Below are 24984 nucleotides of genomic sequence, written 5' to 3' on the forward strand. Positions count from 1 at the left end.
TCGACTTCGCAAATTTAATTTCTTTTGCAAGGAACAATACTGGAATTCGCTATGTTTTCTAAAACAGTTTCATCTCCGCTCTCAAAGGTTTAATTAAGTTGATCAAGATGTTATTTTAAACATGCTTTATAGGCACCGTTTCGTTTGATAGGGCAAGGAGACAACTCCTATGTGTACGTACTAACATTTGGTGATCTTGTTTCTTTCATTTCCTTGAATAATTGTGTACGTTTTAACATTTGAATTGAATTATAATATGTGTGTGTTTCAACCTAACGCTTTTAATTCAAGCAGAATATAAACCAGTTCCAAATCCTGGCTATAATGTTATACCTGGCATTTTAATTAATTATATTATAGAACACCCAATTTGAAAACGTATAGCTTCACATAGTACATATATATATACACCAGAAAATAAAACGCATAATAACCTTTCGACAAGTATATATTACTCTGACCAAGTGATATACAAATCTCCCCAGTTATCTTCTGAGACCCTAGCGCTTTCCACACAGCTTTCGAAGCGTCAACAATATTATTAGGGCAAGGTGGTTGATAGTCATGATCCTCATCACAACCCATAGTAGAGTCACACTCATCCACAACCATAGCCTTCATGCTTCTCCCATTTCCGTTAATGGTAATAAACTTATGGCACTTGTCCCCTCCCTTGTACCATCCGGTTGATAGCGCCACAACTGGTGTGTCATCAGAGCGGTATTGGTTGTCACACTCTGATGGACCACCACCATCACCTCCCTTTTGGAAGCTGTTTATGGTAGGTGTTGCTTTAGTTGCACCTGTCACTGCCGGGGAGCATGTATACGTGGCGTAGAACTTACCTTGGACACAACAATCTGAATCATTCTCTGTGTTGCATTGTCCTGGAGGTGGTTTTCTTCCTCGGATGCCACCGCTTGGTTTGCAAGTCTGAGCGTTGATTTGAATGGAATAAGTCGAGGTAAAGAGAATGAGTAAAAGAATAGAGTTGAACTCCATTCTCTCTTTTAGTTTATGGTCTCTTTTACAATGGTGTTTGATGTCTAGTAAGGCAAAGTTATTGTCCAATTTATAAGGAATGGTTAAGCAACAAGACCAGTTTGTAGTCAAATTTTTTTAGCTTACACTACTAATTAACCTTCTTCAACAGCAACCTTTAAAGCGTAGAGATAATTCCTTGGTAGGGATGGCAATGGGTCGGGTTTGGGACGGGTCTAGGTATTCCCAGACCCGGACCCGATTATAAAACCCCGTCCCAGACCCGTCGGGTATTATAGGGTAAATACCCATCGGGTATCGGGTATACCCGCGGGTTTCGGGTATACCCGTTAGTTTATTAAAAATACCCGTCGAGTATGTCCGACTCAAATCCCATCGAGTTTCTATCGGGTTTTGAAAAATACAACACAAAAAAATTTATTTTTCTAGTTTCATGATACAGTCAATTCAACAAAAAGAAAAAAAATTATACCAAAAAATATATAAAAAAGATCTACGTAGTTTATAGAGGATGAGTGAGTGGCGGGATGTAATACAATCAATATATATATATATATATATATATATATATATATAATTTTAATATTCATGGAGGACACACAAATGACAATTGAACACAAATACCATTTTTGTATTGTTACTATGTGTGTGTGTGTGTGTATATAATTATATCGGGTATATAATCGGGTAAACGGGTCCATATTATCGGGTAATCGGGTCGGGTAATCGGGTATACTAGAAATCCCAGACCCGTCCCAGACCCGCGAAAAATTTAAAAACTAATCCCAGACCCCTCCCATACCCTAATGGGACGGGTAAGACCCGTCCCAATTATGTCGGGTATCAGGTATTCCCATCGGATTCAGGTTTCACTGGCATCCCTATTCCTTGAAACATTTTTTTTTCACTTCTCTAGAATATTAAAGTAGTGATGTATGTCGTCTCATGTAATCTAAAAATAGACTAGAAATTTGTCCACTATAGAGTTGGTGGAATTTTATCTTGTCTTGTATGAAAGTTGTTTTTCAAAGTTTTGTTATACCAAATTATAGAAGCATGGCTAAGGAATTGGCCAAGGATGGACGGCAAGTTTATACCACCATTTTTGCAACACATATTTCCCATGTATAGGAAATCAAATAAACACTAGGAATTGCTAAATAGCTTAGGAGAATTAAAACTTTAAAAAAATGATTTCGTTGAAATGCTTAGGAAATAAAAAAATTAAAATAAGAAACAATTAATACCATTTACTTTTATTTTATTTAAGTGATAATACAAATAATAATAATAATAACAAATAAGAAAAATTAAGTATATTAATATGAGTCGGAGATCCATGGGTAGGAAAGGGAAATAAATAATTTTAACTATGTACAAGAAAAAATGCGTTGAAAGCTTCCAACTACATAATTTTGCCATAATTGTGTCGAAACTGGCATCGGAAAAGCATAGGAAAATATTTGACAGAAGCATTTTCCTCAAGTTAGTTTTAGTTTTAGTTGGAACAACTAGAATATAGAGGGGGAAGGGGTGAACAATTTTCTACTAGTAGTTATGGTTGGGGACTCCTATTTTATAAATTAAATAAAATATAATATTAAATTTATAGTGTTTTGTAGATCGACAAACTCAAGATGGCAAGCTCAAAGTAAAATGCCAAGATCTATCCACTGAAAGTTTATAAACTTAATTACAAAAAATATGTAACTAGTGATCTTTAATGATCTCTGTGTAATCAAAGTTTTACTTGCTTCAATCGCATCAAATCTTGATCTGTCATCACTAGGTTCATCAGCTTATGTATAAAAGATAAGGTGTTTCTTGATACATGAGCATCTTTACATGCGTAATACATATATGAACTTCCCCTTTCGCAAATTTCTCGTTGAGTTATTTAATATATGACTATATTGACAGGCAGTCCGCTTGATTAAATTATTTATAAAGTTTTCGACTTATTAACCCATCTAAATCCATTTTCACCGAATACTCATACACTAGGCTAGCTAGTTTATCATTTATACAATCCAAACATAAATCATTATAGATGGTCAGATTGTATAACCACACACAAAATAACCTTTATTATGATCAAAACCACCCGTAGGACAAAATAGATCAATTTTCACCAATTGCATCATTGTGTGATTTTCATTGTCCATGTTTGATTTAGTTTATCTTATAACACTTTAGCTAGCGCAATGCTACTACACTTGTTTGACGATAATTTAGTGTCTTATACATAAGTTTCTCTAAGTTTGCATAATTCTTAACCAAATTCATCCAATTTCTAACACGTGTGTCATATACTTGTAAGGTTTTAAAATCAGTCATATCCAGAAAAAATCTAAAAGCCACAAGCATCATTTCGAAGCTACTAAAAGAAAGCAAACATGACACAAGTCTTCTAACTATTTTAGATTGATCAAGACCCCATTTTTTCCTAGCATGTTTCCAATAAATATTGCCAACAAAACAAAATGATGCTCTGATGGTCCCAAGTCACAAATGAAAGCTGGTGTTAGTATCGCTCCTTGCAAGCTAAATTTCTAGAAAACTGTTCATTAACATGGTTCATGAGTTTAAACTAAGAACACCCTTTCTATCTAACTTTTTATGTTTCTTTCACATTCATCTTTATTGACCAAGTGAAGTAGTTTCTTTCTAAATCCAAACACAAACATTTTTATGACAAATGATCACTTACGCGTACAGTATATAGCACATGCTATCAAGTATCAACATACTATGCATCTAAATTGTTCTCTCACTCTGAATCCTTATCTCATTCCAACAGTCACAATGCCTCGTCATTAGTCGCATACATTTTTATGCCCAAATTCTTCTTGATAATTCATATAAACAAGATGTAAATATATCACAAACTATAGATACAATCATACAAGATGTGAAAGTATCGTAAACAATTGATATCGGTACTTTGTATACGAAAACGTTTTTCTTACATCTATCATATTCTCTTAAATCATGATTTCCGTATAACATGCTTCGTCATATTACAGTGACAAAACTTGAAGTTACGAATTATAACTCATTGTAGGATCTCATTGCCGTGCTAATGTGGTATATGCAAATGTTAGATTTGCAACATTACGTACTGAGTAGTGCGTGATGCCATTCAATAATTCAGGCGTACAAGAACTCATATTACTTACCCATGTTATATATGCCCATGATAATTTATGCTTCCATTAGCTTCTTAGGTTTAGCATATTAAATTTCTTTTGCAGAGAGCAATATTAGAATTAGCTAGTTTTTCTGTCAGATTCATCTCTACCTATAAGTCGCGGTTAAGTTGATCAAGATTTTATTATATACATGCTTTATATATAGGCGCCGTTTGGCTTGATCTGGATACCTAAATTGAAATGAGGTTTTGTGGCTCTTTCATGACATTATGAAAAAAAAAATATAACAATAAAAATAATAAATATAAAAAAGGCTTGATATAGGTTTTGAACTCATGAGATACAAGTTAACATTAGCAAACTTGTCACCAAACCAATAAATAACCTTAAGTTTACTTTACCTATTATAATATATTTATATACACAAGGTGTTTCTTTCTTTTTCTTTCTTTTTTTTTTTTAATTTGAAGGCCTTAAAATGAAATAGTATAGTGTTTAATTTTATCCTAGCAGATAATTCAAGAAGAATATAAACTTTTTCCAAATCCTGGATATTGATTGCCTGGTAGTTTAATTAACTAATCATATTATAGAGAACACAATTTGAACACTTATAGCTTCACGTATTACACACACATATACTTCACATATTACATATATTCACGAGAAATAAAAGGCATAATAAATTTTTGACATTTTTATGAGAGTATATAAACTACTCTGACCAATTGATATCTAAATCTCCCCAGTTATCTTCTGAGACTCCTAATGCTTTCCACACAGCTTTAGAAGCATCAACAATATTATTAGGGCAAGGCGGTTGATAGTCATGATCAGCATCACATCCCATAGTCGAGTCACACTTATCCACAACCATAGCCTTCACGCTCCTCCCATTTCTGTTAATGGTAATAAATTTATGGCACCTGTCCCCTCCCTTGTACCATCCGGTTGATAGTGCCACAACCGATGTGTCATCAGAGTGGTATTGGTTGTCACATTCTGATGGACCACCACCATCACCTCCCTTTTGAAAGCTGTTTATGGTAAGTATTGCTTTAGTAGCACCTGTCACCGCATGTGAGCATGTATATGTGGTGTAGAACTTACCTTGGACACAACAATCTGAATCATTCTCTTTGTTGCATTGTCCCGGAGGTGGTTTTCTTCCCCGGATACCACCACTAGGTTTGCAAGTCTGTGCGTCGATCCGAATAGAATAAGTTGCCGTCAACAGAATGAGTAAAAGAGTAAAGTTGAACCTGTTCATTCTCTCTTTTAGTTTGTGGCCTCTTTTACAATCAGCAAGACTAGTTTGTAAAACTTTTTTTTTTGAACTAATTAATTACAATCTTCTTCAGCAGCAATCCATAAAGCTTAGTGACAATTTGCTTGAACATTTTTTTCACTTTTCTAAAATAATAAATTAATGCTAATACCCAATGGCCGATGCTGTCTCAAGGAATCTAAAAATAGACTAGAAAGTTGTCCACTAGCTAGGGAGTTGGCATAATTTTATCATGTCTTGTATGAAGGTTGTTTTTCATAACACAAAACTTGCAGTTTTGTTTGACTACCAAATTATAGAAGCATGATATCTAGAAATTTGCAATGATAGATGGCAAGCTTATATTTCTGTACGTTATACTTCACACCTGATGCGCACAAAGTAGTTGTAATAGTGGTCATTTTTGCCAAAGGCGTAGCAAAGGGAAAATAAAAAAAATTAACTATATGCGTTGGAAGCATCCAACTATATATTTTTTTCTGGAAATGTGTCGATAAATGTATAGGAAAAGCAAACGAAAATATTTCTCAGCAGGAGCATTTTCTGTAGACAGGTTATTGTTTGAATTGTGTATGAAACGATGTAAAATGGCGTAGGAAGTCGAAAAAATTCATAGTAATGGTTATGGTTGAGGAGATGAAGTAACTCTCTTACTTTATAAATTATTGAAAAAAAACCAATATATTTTATATAATAAGGAATTAAAAGCTAAAGAAAAGTTTGAATGGTCATAACTTAGAGGTTTAAGTTGTGAAAATGGCCAAATTTGTTAGAAAATCTTCAAAATGACATGAATAACATTGGACCTTTTTAATGAATACATCACCTAAGTATTACGGCAAGAAAGATGTTGCAAGCCAGGGGAAGAAAATGCTATTCCTGTTATATACGAATTGCGCTCCTCGGTGTGTTTCCTTATAGTTTATTTAATCAATTACTTGCATATAAATGTGACTTGAGATGGACCATAATTTATTTTGTAGCACCCCGCGTCCCCACATGTGAATTTCACCTCTTACTAATATAAACAACCGGACAGCATTTAACTAACTTGCATATATAGATCGATTATTAGTATTTCACCCTTTTGCTTTTTCAATTTACTAATTTCTTATCCTTACTATTTACATTGCAAATAAACTCTCGTGTTTCTACACACAAATACTCAAATTCATAATGATATACCGTAAATCAACTTACTCAAGTCAAAATTTACAAGTTTGTAACTTTTGTTGGTCCAGGCCAGATTAACACACACACACATGACGATTTGTATGTAAATATATATAACTAGTTTTTAACCCGCGTAACTTAGTTTTTTTTAATTATTATTTATGTATATTTTTCATGTAAGATGTGTTTAGGTATTAAACTTAAAGGTTACATGAACTTATAAATATGTTACATTTATTAGCTTTAGTTAAAGTATAGTTTGTTATGTTTTTTTATTTATATCTCAAAAGGTTCTCATTGGTCTAGTAGTTAACGTGACCCAACATTTTGTTATTTAAGATGCGAACTTTCGTCTTAATATACATGAATGCATAAAGAAATTATATATTATATTGTTTCCCGTCAAAATAACTACTCTTCTGTTTGATATCAACTGTACGATCAGCATGAGGAGAAATCTGGATCGTCATAAGTCCCTGAAAACCTTATAGAAGGGGAGGTTGGCGACGGTTTTTTGTTTCCTTGGATTTCTCCCCACGATGTCTCAGTTAAACAGTTATTAAAACTCTATTTCTCCCCAAGAGTTGAATCTCATCGTAGTTCATCTGCCTTAATTCTCTCTACGTGAACACTTTTCTCTCATGGCTAACGACATGAAGGTTAAATCTAACAGGTAATTGCCAATCATTAATACGAAATTGGGATTCTAGGGTTCATGTTTGGTTTATTATCAATCGCATTTTCTCCTTTCCTTCCCAATTTGGCTCTCCGTTTCTATTACCTCCAGCTGAATCCAGTGGCTTCATGTTCTGAAACCGTCAAGGTATGTTCTCTGTTTTAAATTTAGACGATTTCTATTTAGTTTTTGGATTTAATTGAGTTGTTTTGATTGAATATAAGTTTGCAGTTGCTTACAATACATACACATCCTTTTAGACATTGATTATGATTGCATTTGTTGATACCTAAGATCCGAATATGCATCCTACCGGTTTCAAAGAGCAGGTGAAGCTAACGTGATCATAATTCAGTTGCCTTCTCCGAATCACCAAGGTAACTCCCCAAATTATGTTACATTAAAGTACTAATTATTGTGTATAATTTTAGTTGCATGTGTTTTATCATTTATGTTATAATTTGATAAATATGCATGTTACGCGATGATGGTGTTGGTGCCAAAATATATAGCGTAAACTGGGCTTTGTTAATCTGCTTAATTCTGTTGTCCTGTCCTGTTGTGTTGACTTACTTTGAATGATTCAGTTGTAATTCCAATGAATTAAATTGACTAATTCGGGAGAATTTCAGAGATATCTACTGAATTGTTTTATTTTATAAGGGCTCAAATTGTTTTAACGCATAATAATTTTTTTCCTTCATCGGTTTTTTTTATAGTTTACGCATATGCAGGTTGCTTTGCAATCAAATGATACTCATCCATCAATTTCAATACATGACCTCATGAGGATGCTTCAGATGGAGGGAATTTTGGTTGGAAAAAATTATGGAATTTCGCAAGACAATATTTTCCTTTTATTACACATACAGTACTACCCGAAGCATTCGACAATGTCCCTGTAGACCTATTCAGAATGTTTTACACCGCCATTTACCAGTGAATCACAACTTTCTAATAAGTTTTGAATTTGTTCTAATTTATAGTTCTTGATATATATATATATATATATATATATATATATATATATATATATATATATATATATATATATATATATATATATATATATATATATGCTCTTACAGATTTCATATGCAATAAATTTTGCATTTATGGAGGACTTGAAAAATAAGACAGCACAAGATTATGCCTGTTTGTCTCGAATTTCGATTGTTGAGGAAGGTGCTGTAAAGGTATTTATAAAATCTTAGCCTTTTAAGATGATGCATGGTAATATCCATCATTGTTCTCCCATAGTTAATAATGGAGTCTCTAGAGCTCATTATGAATTGCTAAAAACACATTTATTCACGGTAATCGATTTCAGTGTAATGGTATGTTACACTTTAGATATTCATCTTCCACTTTCTTTATATTTATAACATGGTTGGCTCATTTGATTCATTTTGAAATTTTTTCATGTTGAAATTTTTAAGCCTCATAGCTTACAAAGGTAATAATATCTCGGTTAATAAATGGAAAGAATAATGTCAGGCTCTTTAATTTCCTTGAATTGAAACTTAATGTATTAGTGTTTGTTAATTGAGAAAAACTGTTCAATAAGTAAGAAAATACAGATTGAAAACTCAAAAAAGAACACAATTGTTTTTGTTGATCTGTTTTTGAAATTGTTATTCCCACTTGTCGTTAATTGAAGCTTTGGACAACCTTACTATTATGAGTATTTGGAAATATTAAACGGGTCAAGGGTGTTTTGTGTATGGGGTAGCTCTTAAATTTTTGTAAGTTGTAGCAGCAAACAAGTCAAGCCAGCAAATTGTTGACATACAAGGGTAATCTGAATTTTGGGTTCAAACAAGACTTGGTTTCGAGCCAAAGCTTAGTAAACCGAGTTTTAGGAACAAGTTTTACTACTACTACCACTACTACTACCACTACTACTACCACCATCACCACCACCACCACCACCAGTTGGTCATCCTTTTGCTTATAAGTGAAACGATCGAGTTTAATTTTTATTTTAATTCAAATAGTGTTTTCGACTAGATTTCATAGAAAGTTAATTTTGCCAATAAGATAATAAATTGCCCGTCCACCGGACGGGTATAAACTAGTTTATATGGTTTGTGTTATTTTCGTTTGTATTGAGTTGTTACGATTCGTTGGTGATGTAGAACGTATATGTAGTTTAATGAATCAACAAAAATGCACTTTCACGTGTCTGTCATTTAATGTAGCCCAACATTTTGTTTTTTGTTGTCTAAAATATATATTTTGTGCTTGATAGTGAATTGAGCTTTTAATAAATTGATGTATTTTGAATTTCTATAGGTCAATTCTAGTTCAACGACGTCTATCAATAGATTATGGTAGTGTTCATACTATTGTTGTAACGAAAATTTTATGATCATATGTAAAAACTAAGTTTTTAAAATTTATTTTTTATTAATAATGTATACGTTTTTAATATTTTATACATAAATTTTTGTATTGTGAAGTTTTGTAGATTTATTTCTTATTTATATTTTAAAATGGGTAATAATTGGAAGCCGTCATTTGAAAGTGACGCTATAATGATAATAAACCGTCTTAAGAAACTCTGTTGTCGTCTTCTTTATCAAATCCTTCGTTTCATCTAACAATTAGAAACCCTAATTTAATACTCCCCTTAATTAGGACAAATTTTGTTGTTAAGTAGAAGTTTTGTAGGTTGTTGAAGGGATTTGTGTTTGTTCTTAGTTTATTTAATCAAGCATTGTGACAATAACAATTTACAACCACTTTTAATATAATATATTGGTTTTAAATAATCTCAATTATCACATTTTGGCCACTGCCGATCATAACTAACGAAATGACTAATGACAGTTTCACATTTATCATTTTTTCTACCAATAAAACATGACTAACGAAATCCTAACGTCGTTAGCTTTCATGATGTGACATTCTTATTGGTATATATGTTGCATGCTTATGTGACATATTTCACTGCCACCACCACCACCACGACTGCCACCGCCACCAATTTCCTACAAATATTAAAATATATTATATATGTTTTATTGGGTGAATTTTGAATTTTGAAGTCAAGCCAACAAGTTTAAAAATAAGATAAACTATTAATATGAATCTTGCCACTTAACTTCTAGAGTTCACATGGTATTTCAATGAAGCAAATGATAATACAAGGTTTAACCTTGATGGCTCATCCTGCCAAATATGAAGTTGATATTATGACTCATTTATAAACAGTCCATTACAAAGCATGATCATAAAGAAATTGTGCATACCTGTTGTATCTTCTTTATCAGAAGAATTATATTTTGATAATACAATGGAGCTAAAAGAGCATTCATCTTCTGTCAAGTTATTCATAAAATTCTGTCAAGGTTAGGTCGGACTACGCGAACCCGTTAGCATGATTACAAAAACATAATGCAATAAATTTCAGACGACTTTTAACCCGCGTGACCCATATGGCCCTTTTAGGATTATGTTTTATTCTTTCTTCTAGTATTGTTAATTAGAGCTTGTAAATGCAGAAAATTTTCTATAAGTGTTTCTAAAAATATTAATTATATCGTCTAGATGTATTTACAATCAGTTTACATGCTAATTTAAGCCTATAAAAGAACCGAACATTAACGAACTGTTCGGCTGGAAGTTCATCTTCGTTTATTTAAAAAACAAACAAACATGAACATGCATTTTGTTTGTTCATTTATGTTCATGAGCATCCAGTTATATTCTTTCATTTATGTTCGTATATTTACGTTGATGTATTTTCATTCGTTTATGTTTTATATATAGCAAGAGAGAAATGTATTAGTGTGAGAAATGAATATGAGCCACTAGTTTTATTTTAGATGTTAAATATTTAAAAATAAATAAAAAAGATGTAAATACAACAATAAATGCACACACTCTCTCTCCAATTAATACAACTAATATAACCATAATAAATCTCTCACTCATTAATATATCTAACTAATTTAACTATAATAATTAAAAAGATAAAAACACTACTTTAGTTTTATCTTTTATTTACTCATTCTTCATTTTATTCAACATAAATACAATTTATTCATATAATACTATTTCTTTATATTAAAATAATATTTTTTACTCAATTTATTAACATATATCAACGTGTTTTTTAACACTAAAAATCAAAACAAAATATTTTTTTTTTCAATTGGTATGCCTATAAAAATTATTGTCATAAATAATAATAAAAAAATATCATACAAATGTGTCCATTAAATGTAAACAATAAATATACAACCTACACAAAGTTATATAACCCACATTTGTTTTGAGCAATAAAAACGTACAACATACAAAAAGCCTACAACTTACATATGTAATTCGACATCAACAATTATATAAACTACACAAAGATACATATATCCTACACATGCGTAGGTTATATGTTCTTCGTATGTAGTTTATATGTTTTATTATTCTCAGAACATGTGTAAGTTATATGTTTTTGTGTAGGTTGTATATTTTTTATTGACATTTAATGCAAACATGTGCAAGATAGTTTTTTGTATTATTCATCACAATATAACTAGGTGTTGATGGATATTGATATGTTGAGTTTGAAGAAATTGGTTTTGATAAAAAAAAATTAGCGTATGAATAAATTGTATTTGTGTAAGATAAAATTTTCGTGTGTAGGTTATATGTTTTTCATGTGTAGGTTATATGTTGTCTTATTCTTAGAATAAGTGTAGATTATACGTTTTTGTAGGTTGTATGTTTTTTGTTGATATCTAATGCAAACACATGTAAAAAGTTTTTTTGGTATTATTCATTATAATGTAAGTATGTGTTGATAGATATTAATATATTGAATTAGAAGAAATTAGTTTTGGATGGAAATAAATTTTAATGTTTGAATAAATTATACTTGTGTAGGATAAAAATTCAAGACACAAAAAATAAGTTATAAAAATAAATGAGTTCTTAATATTTTCCATTTATAATAATTTAATTAGTTATGTTAATTAAGTAGATAAGTATTATGACTTATTAGTTATATTAATTGAAGAAAGAGAATGATTAATACTTTCTTTATTTAGCTTTTAACATTTAAAACTTAAAACAAAACTAGTGGCCCATATTCATTTCTCGCATTTCATGCAGTAATATCATTTCTCTCTTGAACCATCCCCTATATGTGTGTGTGTGTGTGTGTGTGTGTGTGTGTGTGTGTGAAAAGGGGGCTCGTTAAAATGAATGAGGAAAATTTAAGCCATTAATTTAGATGTGTTTTCTGGATAAATTGTGATGTATTAGACTTATTCATTTCTATTGCAAACTTTTCATTTAGTTTTTAAATGGACGAACATGAATGCACACGGACATGTCCTTATTTTTTATGAACGAACATGAACAAAATAATGATAAGGTACCTTGGAATACCAATGATTCCATTATGCCAACGGCCTAATGTTTCCCATAATATGAAAGACGAAGCTAAATATTTTGGTTTAAATGTAAACAAAATATGTAATCTCCATTATGACCGAATCTCAATCAAATAAGTTTCTTGTAATTAACACTGGACCGTTTATGATTTATAACCCGCATCAATTGAGAAAGAAACCAACACCTTAAACTTTAACTTTCTGAACTTGTTGTATTGATGCATGAAGATATTTATTCCAGAATTGACCTTGTTTTAAACATGTTTGATATATGATGATAAAATATCAGTAAGTTGCTACTCGCTGCCTAAAACAACATCAACAATATTCTTGAAATAAGATTTTTTAACCATGTCAAATGCTTCAACATTTGGGATTCTGTTGCAATAGAAAGTTGGTATTACCTACAAGTGATTATTTTCATTTTAGTTTTTTAATAAACAGATTATGGTAGTGATCATACTATTGCTGTAACAAAAATAATTATCAAAGGTAAAACAAAGTTGCATACCTTTTCTTTTTACCTAATTATAAAGACTTCATTTCTGTCACATATAACATGTCTTGTCTCACAAAAATGTATTATTTGTTCATTTTTTACGAACTTCTTCGAAGATAAAACACACGTTTGACACTACAATTATTAAAATATTAATGTTAAAAAAAGGTTTTAAACTACATATTACCAACATATAAAGGCACACACATACCCAATAGCACATTATAAAAACATATTATATAGAGTAGAAACAATTGACATTGAGTGTAGTACCAAGACACTCTCATAAGATTGCTACTTCAAAGAAATAACACGCAACTCAAGTTGCAAGAACAATTCTTCGTTTGTTATATGCGAAATTATATTATTTCTTTATTTATGCGCAAAACTGCAGATAACACCTTCATTCAATTTAGATACTTGAACTTACAAATAAGTAAAACATGTAGTAATATTGAGTTGAAAGTGAAGTTTCAAACAACAACAATATCGTTATCTAAATAATATATTATTAAACAAAACCATTTAAATCCAAAAGTTAAACAAACGGATGTGGAAAAAAAACGTTGCAAATTAAATAATCATCTAAATTAAAGTGAGTTCTGATATGCAAATAAAACAGGAGATAAAACAATTTACAAATCCTTAAAATAAGTTATATCCAATCTGCATAAAAGAAATTATTTGACCATGAAACCCAAAGTTTACTAGAACCCCACTAAAGTACATAAGTAAATTAAAACCAATCAGCATGAAATTAAATTATGTTTGATCATTAAAGTCAAACTCCATCAGAATACCCTACTGAAGTGTTTAGCCCAAAACATTAAAGCTACCATATTCAATAATTTGATACTTTAACTTTGAAAGTAAACAAAACATAATTCACTTCAGCTTGAAGCTTTTGATTAAAATTAAATATATATGTGTATATCACAATTTTGGAGTTTATCAGTAAAGCATCTAACATAAAATCAAGACGAATCTGGATTTGGTCAAACCTATAGAAACAAAGATTAATAGTTGTAAAACATAGTACTTGTAGCAATAAGATCTTTTAACATCGATGAATAGCAGCGATGACTTTCTTCTAGATCAATTAGAGCTCCATTGTAACAAACCGCTCCAATCATAAACAAAATAATAATAATAATAATAATAATAATAATAATAAATGTACATGATTTAGAACGGTGTAAAGTTCTAGCAACTTATCCAGTCATGATTTTGTTATCGGGATCATAAACATCAAATGATGTTCAATAACTAACAAAGACATAACGAAAAATAACCCTAATCAGAACGCTAACGGAAATAACCTTTTGAAGTTGAATACAATAATAATAATAATAATATATCATAAAACCTTTAAAAAATTAACGAAAAAACCTAATTAATAAAGAACTATAAATCTTTAATAGTTAACAAAAGCCGATCTTAAATATAGAACAAAAGCCAATCAATTTACTTATTGAATTCTATTTTGAATTAACATATTATGAAAAAAAACCGTCTGCAAAAAAAAAGATTCAAAATTAGTGCGCAATTAATATGTTGCTAAAACGATGAAATCGCACCATGGAATCATTGATTGAAAGGTAAGGTCTTGCAATTGTGAAGATAGAGAAAGACTTTCAATCTACACAATCGATAAGGTGGGTGTGAGCAAGGTCTCGCAGGCAGAGGAAAGAGGAAAATGTTAAGATGAGTTGTTATGATCCGAGGGCTATCCGAGTTTCATTAGAAGTCCCATACCCGTCAAAGCGGTTCAAACGAATAAAACGACTCCATTTACAAATGAAATATGGTGGCTTGAGAGAGAGTTATTTATATTACTCGTATCTAATATATATATATATATATATATATATATATATATATATATATGACTCCATTTACAAATGAAATATGGTGGCTTGAGAGAGAGTTATTTATATTACTCGTTTCTAATATATATATATATACACACATATATATATGGTAAGGATCCTAAGAGAACCCTTTGTAAATTGAGAACTTTGAGAACCATTTTGGACCACTAAAAACACCTTTAAAAATATTTAAAAAAATCATAAAACAAAAAATAACAAAAATTTTAAAAAAGTAAAAAAACCAAAATTCTTATATTTCTGTCCGGTTTCATTAAAAAAACAAAAAAAAAACGTTGTATTATACACATATGTATAATTTTATTTAATCTTTAGTTACGTAATATACACATATGTACAATATCATTTATCTTAAATTATACACATGTGTATAAAAAAAATCATGTAAATGTACATATATGTATATATTACACGTATGTGTATATAATTTGCTAAACCGAGTTTTTTTAATGAAACCGGGATATTAAAATAAGAATTTTGTTTTTTTACTTTTTTCATTTTTGTATTTTTTTTATTTTTAGATTTTTTATGGTCCAAAATAGTTCTCAAAGTTCTCAATTTCAAAAAAGTTCTCTCATGATCCTGATCCTATATATATATATATATATATATACACACACACACACACTTAAGATTTGACTGCATGTATTGTAAGGAAGTTTATATACTTAAGATTTGATGATTAAAATTGTTTAACAAATATATTAGATGTTATAACCCGGTTTAAAAGTTATATGGGTTTGGTAAAACCCATGACCCGCTATTTTTTTAATATAAAATTGTTTCTTAATTATAAATCATCTTTTAAAAAAAATATTAATTTTTAATATTTTCCTATTTTATAGGATTTTCATATCAATTATTTGGTGAGATTAATTTTTAATTTAATGAGATGTTATAACTCGTTTAAGGATTGTCTGGGTTTGGTGGTTTGGTAAGATCCATACTCGTGAATTCGGGTCAAATGCATGAAAAACTTCCATTTAAAAGTCAAGCAATCTGGTGGCTTCCATAAAAAGGGGAGCAATCAAATCGTGATACATGTACGATAGATTTGCAGAGAATGAAGAAAGTTTGTTTATTAATATAGCAAATTGGCCTATCTATATAGCCTTCACATGAACAGACATGGAACATAAAAAAGATAATAAAATACCATGTCTACCAAAAAAAATACTAGTACTTGATAAACAAGTTAGACGAATTAATCAGAACCCACGAATAAACTCGGTCAGCCTAGACCAATTCCTTAGCCTTGACCTCTTAGCTATTATATGACGACCCATTTAGGCATTTACCACTTGACTTGTGGCCCACAAACAAACCTATTAACCCAACAAAGCTCAACGTTTTAATTCCAAGATCTTTCCATTTAAAGTCTTTAAAATCTTACAAAAAACTTTTAATTATGTGATCTTTGCTCACCTCTCTGTGATCAAGATTTTGCTTCATTCAATCAAGACAAACCTTCGGCCATCACTAGATCCATCGGCTTATGTAAAAATGGTTAAATGTTTCTTGAATCGTAAGCATCTTTACATGCTTAAATTGTATATTGAACTTACCCTTTAGAAAAACTCCCTAGTTATACAATATATCGATAGTTGATGGCCCACGTGACCAGATTTACTGAATTTTCTGCTCTTTTACCCATCACACAATTTTTTCTCACTAAACTAAAAACGATTACAATAAAGTGGTAGACAAACGAGAAACAAGCTCCGTCACAACCCCCTTTTGAATAGCAAAGTCAATCTTACTAAAATCGAAGCTTTGTGATTTTGGAGCCGAAAAAGTACCAATCCTTCTAAAAAAAGTACCATCTAAATTCATGTTTCTCAAAAAACTCAAACATTAGGTGGTGTATCATATACAATACAAACACATATCATTATGGGCCTTAGACTAACATAATTACATGTAAACAAAATCACCTTAAAAGATCAAATTTGACAATACTCAGCAATTTCATGATTGCGTGGTTTAATTTTCCATGCTTGATTTAGTTCTTAAACACTTTATCAGTGCTACTATATACGTTAGACAATAATTTAGTGACTTGTACATAAGTTTCTCTAAGTTTCATATTGGATTGTTCTGAATCATATTCATCCAATTTCAAATACGCATGTGTCATATACTTGTAGGATTTGAAATTAGGCACATCTAGCAAAATCTGAACGTCATAAGCAACATTTCTAAGCTTTGAAAAGAATTCAAACATGTCACGAATGACGAATCTCTCCTCACTATGTAAGATTCATAACACCATTATCTCCTAGCTTATTTTCAAAGAAGTGTACCATATTGAAGAAAATGATGCTCCATCTAATGGTCCCGAGTCACAAATGAGGTTTTAGAATCGCTCCTTATAAGTTAATATCTAGAAAGCTGCTAATTGTTATTGTTCATGAGTTTAAATCAAGGAAAAATCCTTTCTATCTAACTTTATATGTTTCTTCTTTATTGACTTAACCAAGCCAAGTAGTTTGTCTTAATTAATTCCCATTAAATATTATGAATCTGAATTCTTCTCATCACTCTGAATCCTTGCCTCATCCAACCATCACGATGGCACACATCAGTACTAGCATATAAACAATATAGATAGGTAGTTTAATTAATCATATCACACAACACCCAATTTGAACATGTATAGCTTCACGTATTACATATATTCACAGGAAATGAAAGGCATAATAAGTTTTTGACATTTTTATGAGTGTATATATTACTCTGACCAACTGATATCCAAATCTCCCCAGTTATCTTCCGAGACCCCTAACGCTTTCCACACAGCTTTTGAAGCATCAACAATATTATTAGGGCAAGGTGGTTGATAGTCATGATCAGCATCACATCCCATAGTAGAGTCACACTCATCCACAACCATAGCCTTCACGCTCCTCCCGTTACCGTTAATGGTTATAAACTTATGGCACCTATCCCCTCCCTTGTACCATCCGGTTGATAGTGCCACAACCGGTGTATCATCGGAGTGATACTGGTTGTCACACTCCGATGGACCACCACCATCACCTCCCTTTTGGAAGCTGTTTATGGTAAGTTTTGCTTTAGTAGCAGCTGTCACCGCAGGGGAACATGTATATGTGGTGTAGAACTTACCTTGGACACAACAATCCGAGTCATTCTCTTGGTTGCATTGTCCAGGAGGTGGTTTTCTTCCCCGAATACCACCACTCGGTTTGCAAGTCTGAGCATTGATTTGAATTGCCGTCAAGAGAATGAGTACAAGAATAAAGTGGAACCTCTTCATATTTCTCTTTTAGTTTTTGGCCTCTTAGAATGTTGTTTGATGTCTAGCAAGGCAAAGTGATTATGCTTTTATAGTGATTGGCTAAGCAGCAAGACTAGTTTGTAGTCAAACTTTTTTTTTCTTAAACTAATTAAGTTACAACCTTCTTTAGAAGAAATCTATAAAGCCTAGATACAAATCGACAATTCCCTTGAACATTTTTTTCACTTTGAATAATAAAGTAACGGTGAATGCCGTCTCAAGTAATCTAAAAGAAGACTAGAAAGTTGTCCACGGACCACTATATAGTTTATATATGAAATTGGTATAATTTTATCTTGTCTTGAATGAAATTGTTTTTCAAACTGCAATACTTACAATTTTGTTTGACTACTAAATTATAGAAGCATGACATTGGAATTTGCCAAAGATCGATGGCAAGCTTATATTTCTGTTACATTTCACACCTCATGCTCACAACAGGGGCGGATCTACCCTCAAGGTAGAGGTGTCGGCCGTCCCCTGTGAAAAGAATTTTTTTAGTAGCGTTATAGTGTTAAAATCTCAACCGACCCCTGTGAAATTTTGACACCGACCCCTGTGAAATTTCGATATTGGATTGGTGATGAGCAACGGTGAAACCACAAGTGAATTTTAACCATGTTTTCCGGTCATCGGCGCTAACTACAAAGGTGTGTTGTATCCGGTAAAAGTTTCAGAGTATTACTGGAGGAAGAAGAAACCTAATATTAGTTATCTATTGGGCGTTTTGAAAATCTAAACTACGTCCCAGTATTTAGAAAATTTACCCCAGGGTCAAATTGAAAAACGGAAACAAAACTCTGGAAACTTGAAAAGTGTTGTTTTCAAACATTCAATTCACTAAATTAGTTTTATTTTAGTTTTCAAATATAAATTTCACTAGGTTGTTTCTTTAGATATTTGAATGACAATTGTTGGTACAAAAAAGTATCCTTTAGTTTTTTTTAACATAAACACCATTTACTAAACTAATTTATAAAAAAAAACTTCAAATATTTATCTAACAGATTCTCTAAAACACAATTAAAGTAATATCGAAAAGTTGACAGTGATTCTGTTTGTGTATGCAGTACATAGATTGGTTAAAAAAGATAGCAGTGTGAATATAATAACAACATTAACCTGGACCCTTCACTTGAATTTACTGGTTTCACCACTACTGATGACAATTTTGTATATAAAATTTTTTTATTATGTATATCTAATTATATTTTGGTTGATTCTCTTGTTTATATGACCTGATTCGACCCGACCAGAACGGCTGAACCAGACCAAAAAGAAATTATATACCGATTTGACCCGAAACGAACGGCCGAACCAAACCGGAAAAAAATTATAGCTAAAAAAATCCGACCTTGTGAGAAAATTTCCTGGATCCGTCACTGCGCACAATGTGATTATGATAATTGCCATTTATGACAAGCATCCTTCCCATATATAGCAAATTAGATAAACACAACAATTGCTAAATTGTAGTTTGGGAAAATAAAAACTAGGGGTAAAGAAAAATGAATTTGTCCTAATGCTTAGGAAATAGAAACATTATAATAAAAAAAATAACTATTTACTTCATATTTTATATAAGTGATAGTAACAACATACAGAAAAATTAATGTATAATAATATATGCGTCGGATCGAGATGGGTAGAATATGAACAAGAAAAATTTTAACTACATGCCTCGGAAATGTGTCCGAAGCTAGCAACTACTTATTTTTGCTGGAAATGTATCGGAAAATGTATTGGAAAAGCATTGGAGCATTGGAAAATATTTATAGAAGCATTTTCCACAAACCGGTTTTTGTTGGAAATAAGACAGAAATGACAGAATAATGGCATGGGAAGAGTCGAGCAAATTTCTAGCAGTGGTTATCCATGTCTCGATTGATAATCAAACACGAACTTAAACGAATAACTCTTGTTTATATTAATCAGATAATATGACTCAGAAAACTTATTACAATGTCAAACCCTAACTCGGTTTAACTCTTGAAGAACCTTAACTCGGTTACATCTTATGTGTTCTATAATGTCTAACCATAACTCGGTTTATATAAACTAAGCTAACTTGCCAGCGAATATATTATATATTTTAATTACAAAATAGTTAGGAAGCATATTGTAATCAAGAAACATGCCCAACTATGACCTACTTGTCATTATTAGTCCGTTAAGTTTACCGACTTGTGACTTATATCTGAAATTACGTCCAACAGTTATGATCAAGATGATGAAATGATGCTCTTATTTTTTTAAATTAGAAAACAGTAATATTATAATAGGAGTTAAAAGTTATAATTTGGTATATTCATAAGTTAGGATTCTGTAGGGAAAATTGCCAAACTTGGTTCGGAAATCCTCAAATTCCCCTAAATAATATTGAACCTTTTAATGATATCGATCACCTTAAAATTTTAAAACGAGAAAGTGTTGCAAACAAGGGGATGAACCTATTACATATGAATTGCGCTCCTCGAATGTAAACAACCGAATCATATATAGAGCATTTAACTAACATACATATATAGATTACTAGCATTTCACCATTTTTCTTTTTCAATATGATAATTGCTCATCCTTGGTAGATTATACATTGCAAATAAACACTTGTGTTTCTGCACACAAATACTCAAATACAAGAACATTCCATTGAAAGTCTATAATCTTACAAAAATCATTTAACTATGTGATCTTTACAAGCTCTAATCAAGATTTCACTTGCTTGAATAGAGTCAAATATTTTTGTCATCACTTGGTTAATCCACTTACATAAAATCGATATAGCATTTCTAGATCTGTAAGCATCTTTACATGCGTGCTTAATTCGTATATTGAACTTCCCCTCAAGCAAACTTCTCTTTGAGTTATTTAGTCTATATATCACTATATTTAGTTATGGTCCATTGACTAAATTTGTTCAAAGTGTCAACTCATAACCCCATCTAAATACATTTTACCAAAAGCTCAAACATTAGGCCTGTCAGGGCCGGCCCACAAACGGAGTCTAGGTGGGCGATCGTCCAAAGCCCAGTCTCTGTGGCCCAAGTTTCTTTAAAAACTGATATATTATTTATCTAATATAAATATATATATATATATATATATATATGATTTTGATTATTTTGTTGTAATTTTTAGGTTTTTTCTTTGTTATTATAAATAATTATTTATGTAGATTGCTATTGTAGTTGGTATTGTTTCTTACGTTCTCATTTTGTTCTAAATTGGTATTGTTTCCTACGTTTTCATGTTAATATTAAAATGTACATTAACATTCCCCTATAGTTTATACATATGTTTATAACATCAAAATTATGTTGGTATTGTTGAAAAAGTCTCTAGTTCAACACATGGCTGAAGCACCCTATTTATTTGTTCCCTTCATATATGATATTGCCTTTTTAAAAGGTTATCCCACATTATTTGTTATCTTCTTTTCTCGTCTCTTTTTATAGGGTAAAGTTAAAATACAAATGACAACAAAAATGAAAAGGGTGAGAATGAATCCAGTCAATTGATCTTTAATTTAAATGGCTGAGATTAATTTAATAAATAAAAATTGATGAAAAGGGCATGAAGGTAATAACTCATCTTTGTTGACTTTCTCTCTCCACATGCAAGGCACATGTCAATTCTCCCATCATTTTAAAATGTCCATAACTTTTTCGTACGACATTATTTTTTTTAAAATTCACCATAATAATAAGTGTTTTTTTATCTTTAATATGAGTATCATATTGTTATATAAAATCAAAAAAAAATTAATGGGTTTTTTAATTGTGTTTTTTTGTTTTTCATTGTGTCATTGTGTAATATGTTGTTTCCATTGTGTTTTACGTTTCAAGTCATTGTGTTATACGTATTCACTATTGTGTCTTACGTTTTAGGTCATTGTGTTATACGTATTCACCATTGTGTCTTACGTTTTAGGTCATTGTGTTATACGTATTCACCATTGTGTCTTACGTTTCAAGTTATTGTGTAACATGTATTAAGCATTATGTTTTATGTATTAGATAAAAAGACACAATGGTGTGCGAAAAGACACAATGACGAAAAAAGACACAATGATAAGCGAAAAGACACAATGACGAAAAAATACACAATGATGTGCGAAAAGACACAATGGTGTGCGAAAAGAGACACAATGACGAAAAAAGACACAATTACGAAAAAAGACACAATGATAAGCGAAAAGACACAATGGTGTGCGAAAAGACACAATTTTGACGAAAAAAGACACAATTACGAAAAAAGACACAATGATAAGCGAAAAGACACAATGGTGTGCGAAAAAACACAATGACGAAAAAAGACACAATGGTAAGCGAAAAGACACAATGGTGTGCGAAAAGACACAATGACGAAAAAAGACAATGATAAGCGAAAAGACAAAATGGTGTGCGAAAATACACAATGACGAAAAAAGACACAATGATAAGCGAAAAGACACAATGGTGTGCGAAAAGACACAATGATAAAAAAAGACACAATGATAAGTGAAAAGACGCAATATAACATTTTTCTTACATCTATCATAAATGGTTTTTTTTTTTGTTTGGTTCTCTTAAATCCATATATCCATATAATAAGTTAAGCAGGTGACAAAACTTGAAGTTACGCTAATGTGTTGTGTGCTAAGACACTTCTTTGGCGGATGAAGATGCTAGATTTAGCACATTAGGTACTGATTAGTGTGTGATGCAACAACAACAATTCTATAATTCAGACATGCTACACGCACCTCTATTGCTTACCCATGTTATAGCCCGTGATAAATAAAACTTCCTTTAGCTTTTTCGATTAGCAAATTAAATTTATTTTGCAGGCTACATTTTCAAGCAGTTTCATCTCTACCTCCAAGTCTTGATTAAGTTGATCCAGATATTATTATGTACATGCTTTAAAGGCACCATTTGGTTTGATCTTGCAGAGAGACAAGATCCTAATTCTAGCTGTATAGGTTTTTCTTTAAATTCTTGGATGCCTCCCGAATAAAGTTTTTGTGATAACATTTTATTTATATTATTATGAGTGTGTTTTCAGCATAGCCGTTAATTCAAGCAGAATATTAACCTTTTCTTCTGGATATTGATTGCCTGGTAGTTTAATTAATCATATTATACAACACCCAATTTGAACACGTATAGCTTCACGTAGTACATATAATCACCAGAAAATAAAACACATGATAACTTTTTGATATTTTTACGAGAGTATAATTACTCCGACCAGGTGATATCCAAATCTCCCCAGTTATCTTCTGAGACCCCTAATGCTTTCCACACAGCTTTCGAAGCGTCGACAATATTATTAGGGCAAGGTGGTTGATAGTCATGATCATCATCACACCCCATAGTAGAGTCACATTCATCCACAACCTTCGCCTTTACGCTCCTCCCATTTCCGTTAATGGTAATAAACTTATGACATCTGTCCCCTCCCTTATACCATCCAGTTGATAGTGCCACAACCGGTGTGTCATCAGAGTGGTATTGGTTGTCACACTCCGATGGACCACCACCATCACCTCCCTTTTGGAAGCTGTTTATGGTAAGTTTTGCTTTAGTAGCACCTGTCACCGCAGGGGAGCATGTATACGTGGTATAGAACTTACCTTGGACACAACAATCCGAATCATTCTCTTTGTTGCATTGACCAGGAGGTGGTTTTCTTCCCCGGATGCCACCACTCGGTTTGCAAGTCTGAGCATTGATTCGAATAGAATAAGTTGCGGTTAAGAGAATGAGTAAAAGAATAAAGTTGAACCTCTTCATTCTCTCTTTTTGTTGTCTTTTACAATGGTGTTTGATGTCTAGAAAGGCAAACTGATTGTGCTTTTATAGGGATGCAAGACTACTTTGTAGTCAAACTTTAAAAAAAAAAAACTAATTAATTATCAACCTCTTCAGAAGCAATCTATAAAGTATTGAGACAATTCTCTTGATCATTTTTTTTTCATTTTTCTATAATAATTAAGTAATGATGAATGCCGTGATTGCCGTCTCAGGTAATCTAAAAATAGGCTAGAAACTTGTCCATTATGGAGTTGGTATAATTTTATCTTGTCTTGTATGGAAGTTGTTTTTCAAAGCACAAAACTGTAGTTTTGTCTACCTACAAAATTACAGAAGCATGACATAAGAATTTTTCAAAGATGATGGCTAGCATATATTTCTGTTATACATGATGAGAACGACGTGGTTATGATAATTGCCATTTTTGCAACGCATCCTTCCCCGTATAGCAGATCAGATAGACACAATAATTGCTAAAAATAGCTTGGAAAAATAAAAATGTAAAAAAATAAATTCGTCGGTAATGCTTAGGAAATAAAAACATTAAAATAAAAAAAATTTACTTTATATTTTATTTTAAGTGATAGTGCAAATAATGATAATAATACAAGTAGAAAACTAGATTGTTATGAATATGCCTCGGAGAATCGTAGGAAAGGGAAATAAAAAAAATTTAACCATATGCGTTGGAAGCTTCCAACTACATATTTTTGGTGGAAATGTGTTGGAAATATGCTGGAAAAGCATAGGATAATTCATTAATTCATATTTCCCAGAAGCAATTTCCACAAACTAGTTTTTTGTTGAAAA

The 24984-nt window shown here is 31.4% G+C and overlaps 1 protein-coding gene, 1 long non-coding RNA gene and 2 pseudogenes across 2 annotated transcripts; 1 reads left to right on the top strand and 3 right to left on the bottom strand.

The window, feature by feature from the left end:
* Positions 1–316: 316 nt before the first annotated feature.
* On the bottom strand, positions 317–1002 carry LOC143616341 (kiwellin-1 pseudogene; annotated as a pseudogene).
* A 3867-nt stretch (positions 1003–4869) lies between these two features.
* LOC143616339 (kiwellin-1 pseudogene) lies at positions 4870–5443 on the bottom strand (annotated as a pseudogene).
* Positions 5444–7614: 2171 nt separating this feature from the next.
* Positions 7615–8632, top strand: LOC143616347 (uncharacterized). The gene is made up of 3 exons (XR_013150647.1): positions 7615–7668; positions 8026–8230; positions 8380–8632. It is a non-coding gene; the product is annotated as an uncharacterized LOC143616347 (long non-coding RNA).
* A 9074-nt stretch (positions 8633–17706) lies between these two features.
* On the bottom strand, positions 17707–24198 carry LOC143616346 (uncharacterized). The gene is made up of 3 exons (XM_077089201.1): positions 23603–24198; position 23021; positions 17707–18292 (listed from the first exon to the last, which is right to left on the bottom strand). The coding sequence occupies exons 1-3, from the start codon at positions 24151–24153 to the stop codon at positions 17810–17812; spliced, it is 1035 nt and encodes a 344-aa protein (XP_076945316.1). The 5' UTR covers positions 24154–24198; the 3' UTR covers positions 17707–17809.
* Between the last annotated feature and the right edge of the window lie 786 nt (positions 24199–24984).

The sequence above is a fragment of the Bidens hawaiensis genome, unplaced genomic scaffold (genome assembly GCF_021521415.1).
Source record: "Bidens hawaiensis isolate Kalapana, Puna unplaced genomic scaffold, B.hawaiensis_p1.1 tig00046842_1, whole genome shotgun sequence".
Classification (NCBI taxonomy): Eukaryota; Viridiplantae; Streptophyta; class Magnoliopsida; order Asterales; family Asteraceae; genus Bidens; species Bidens hawaiensis.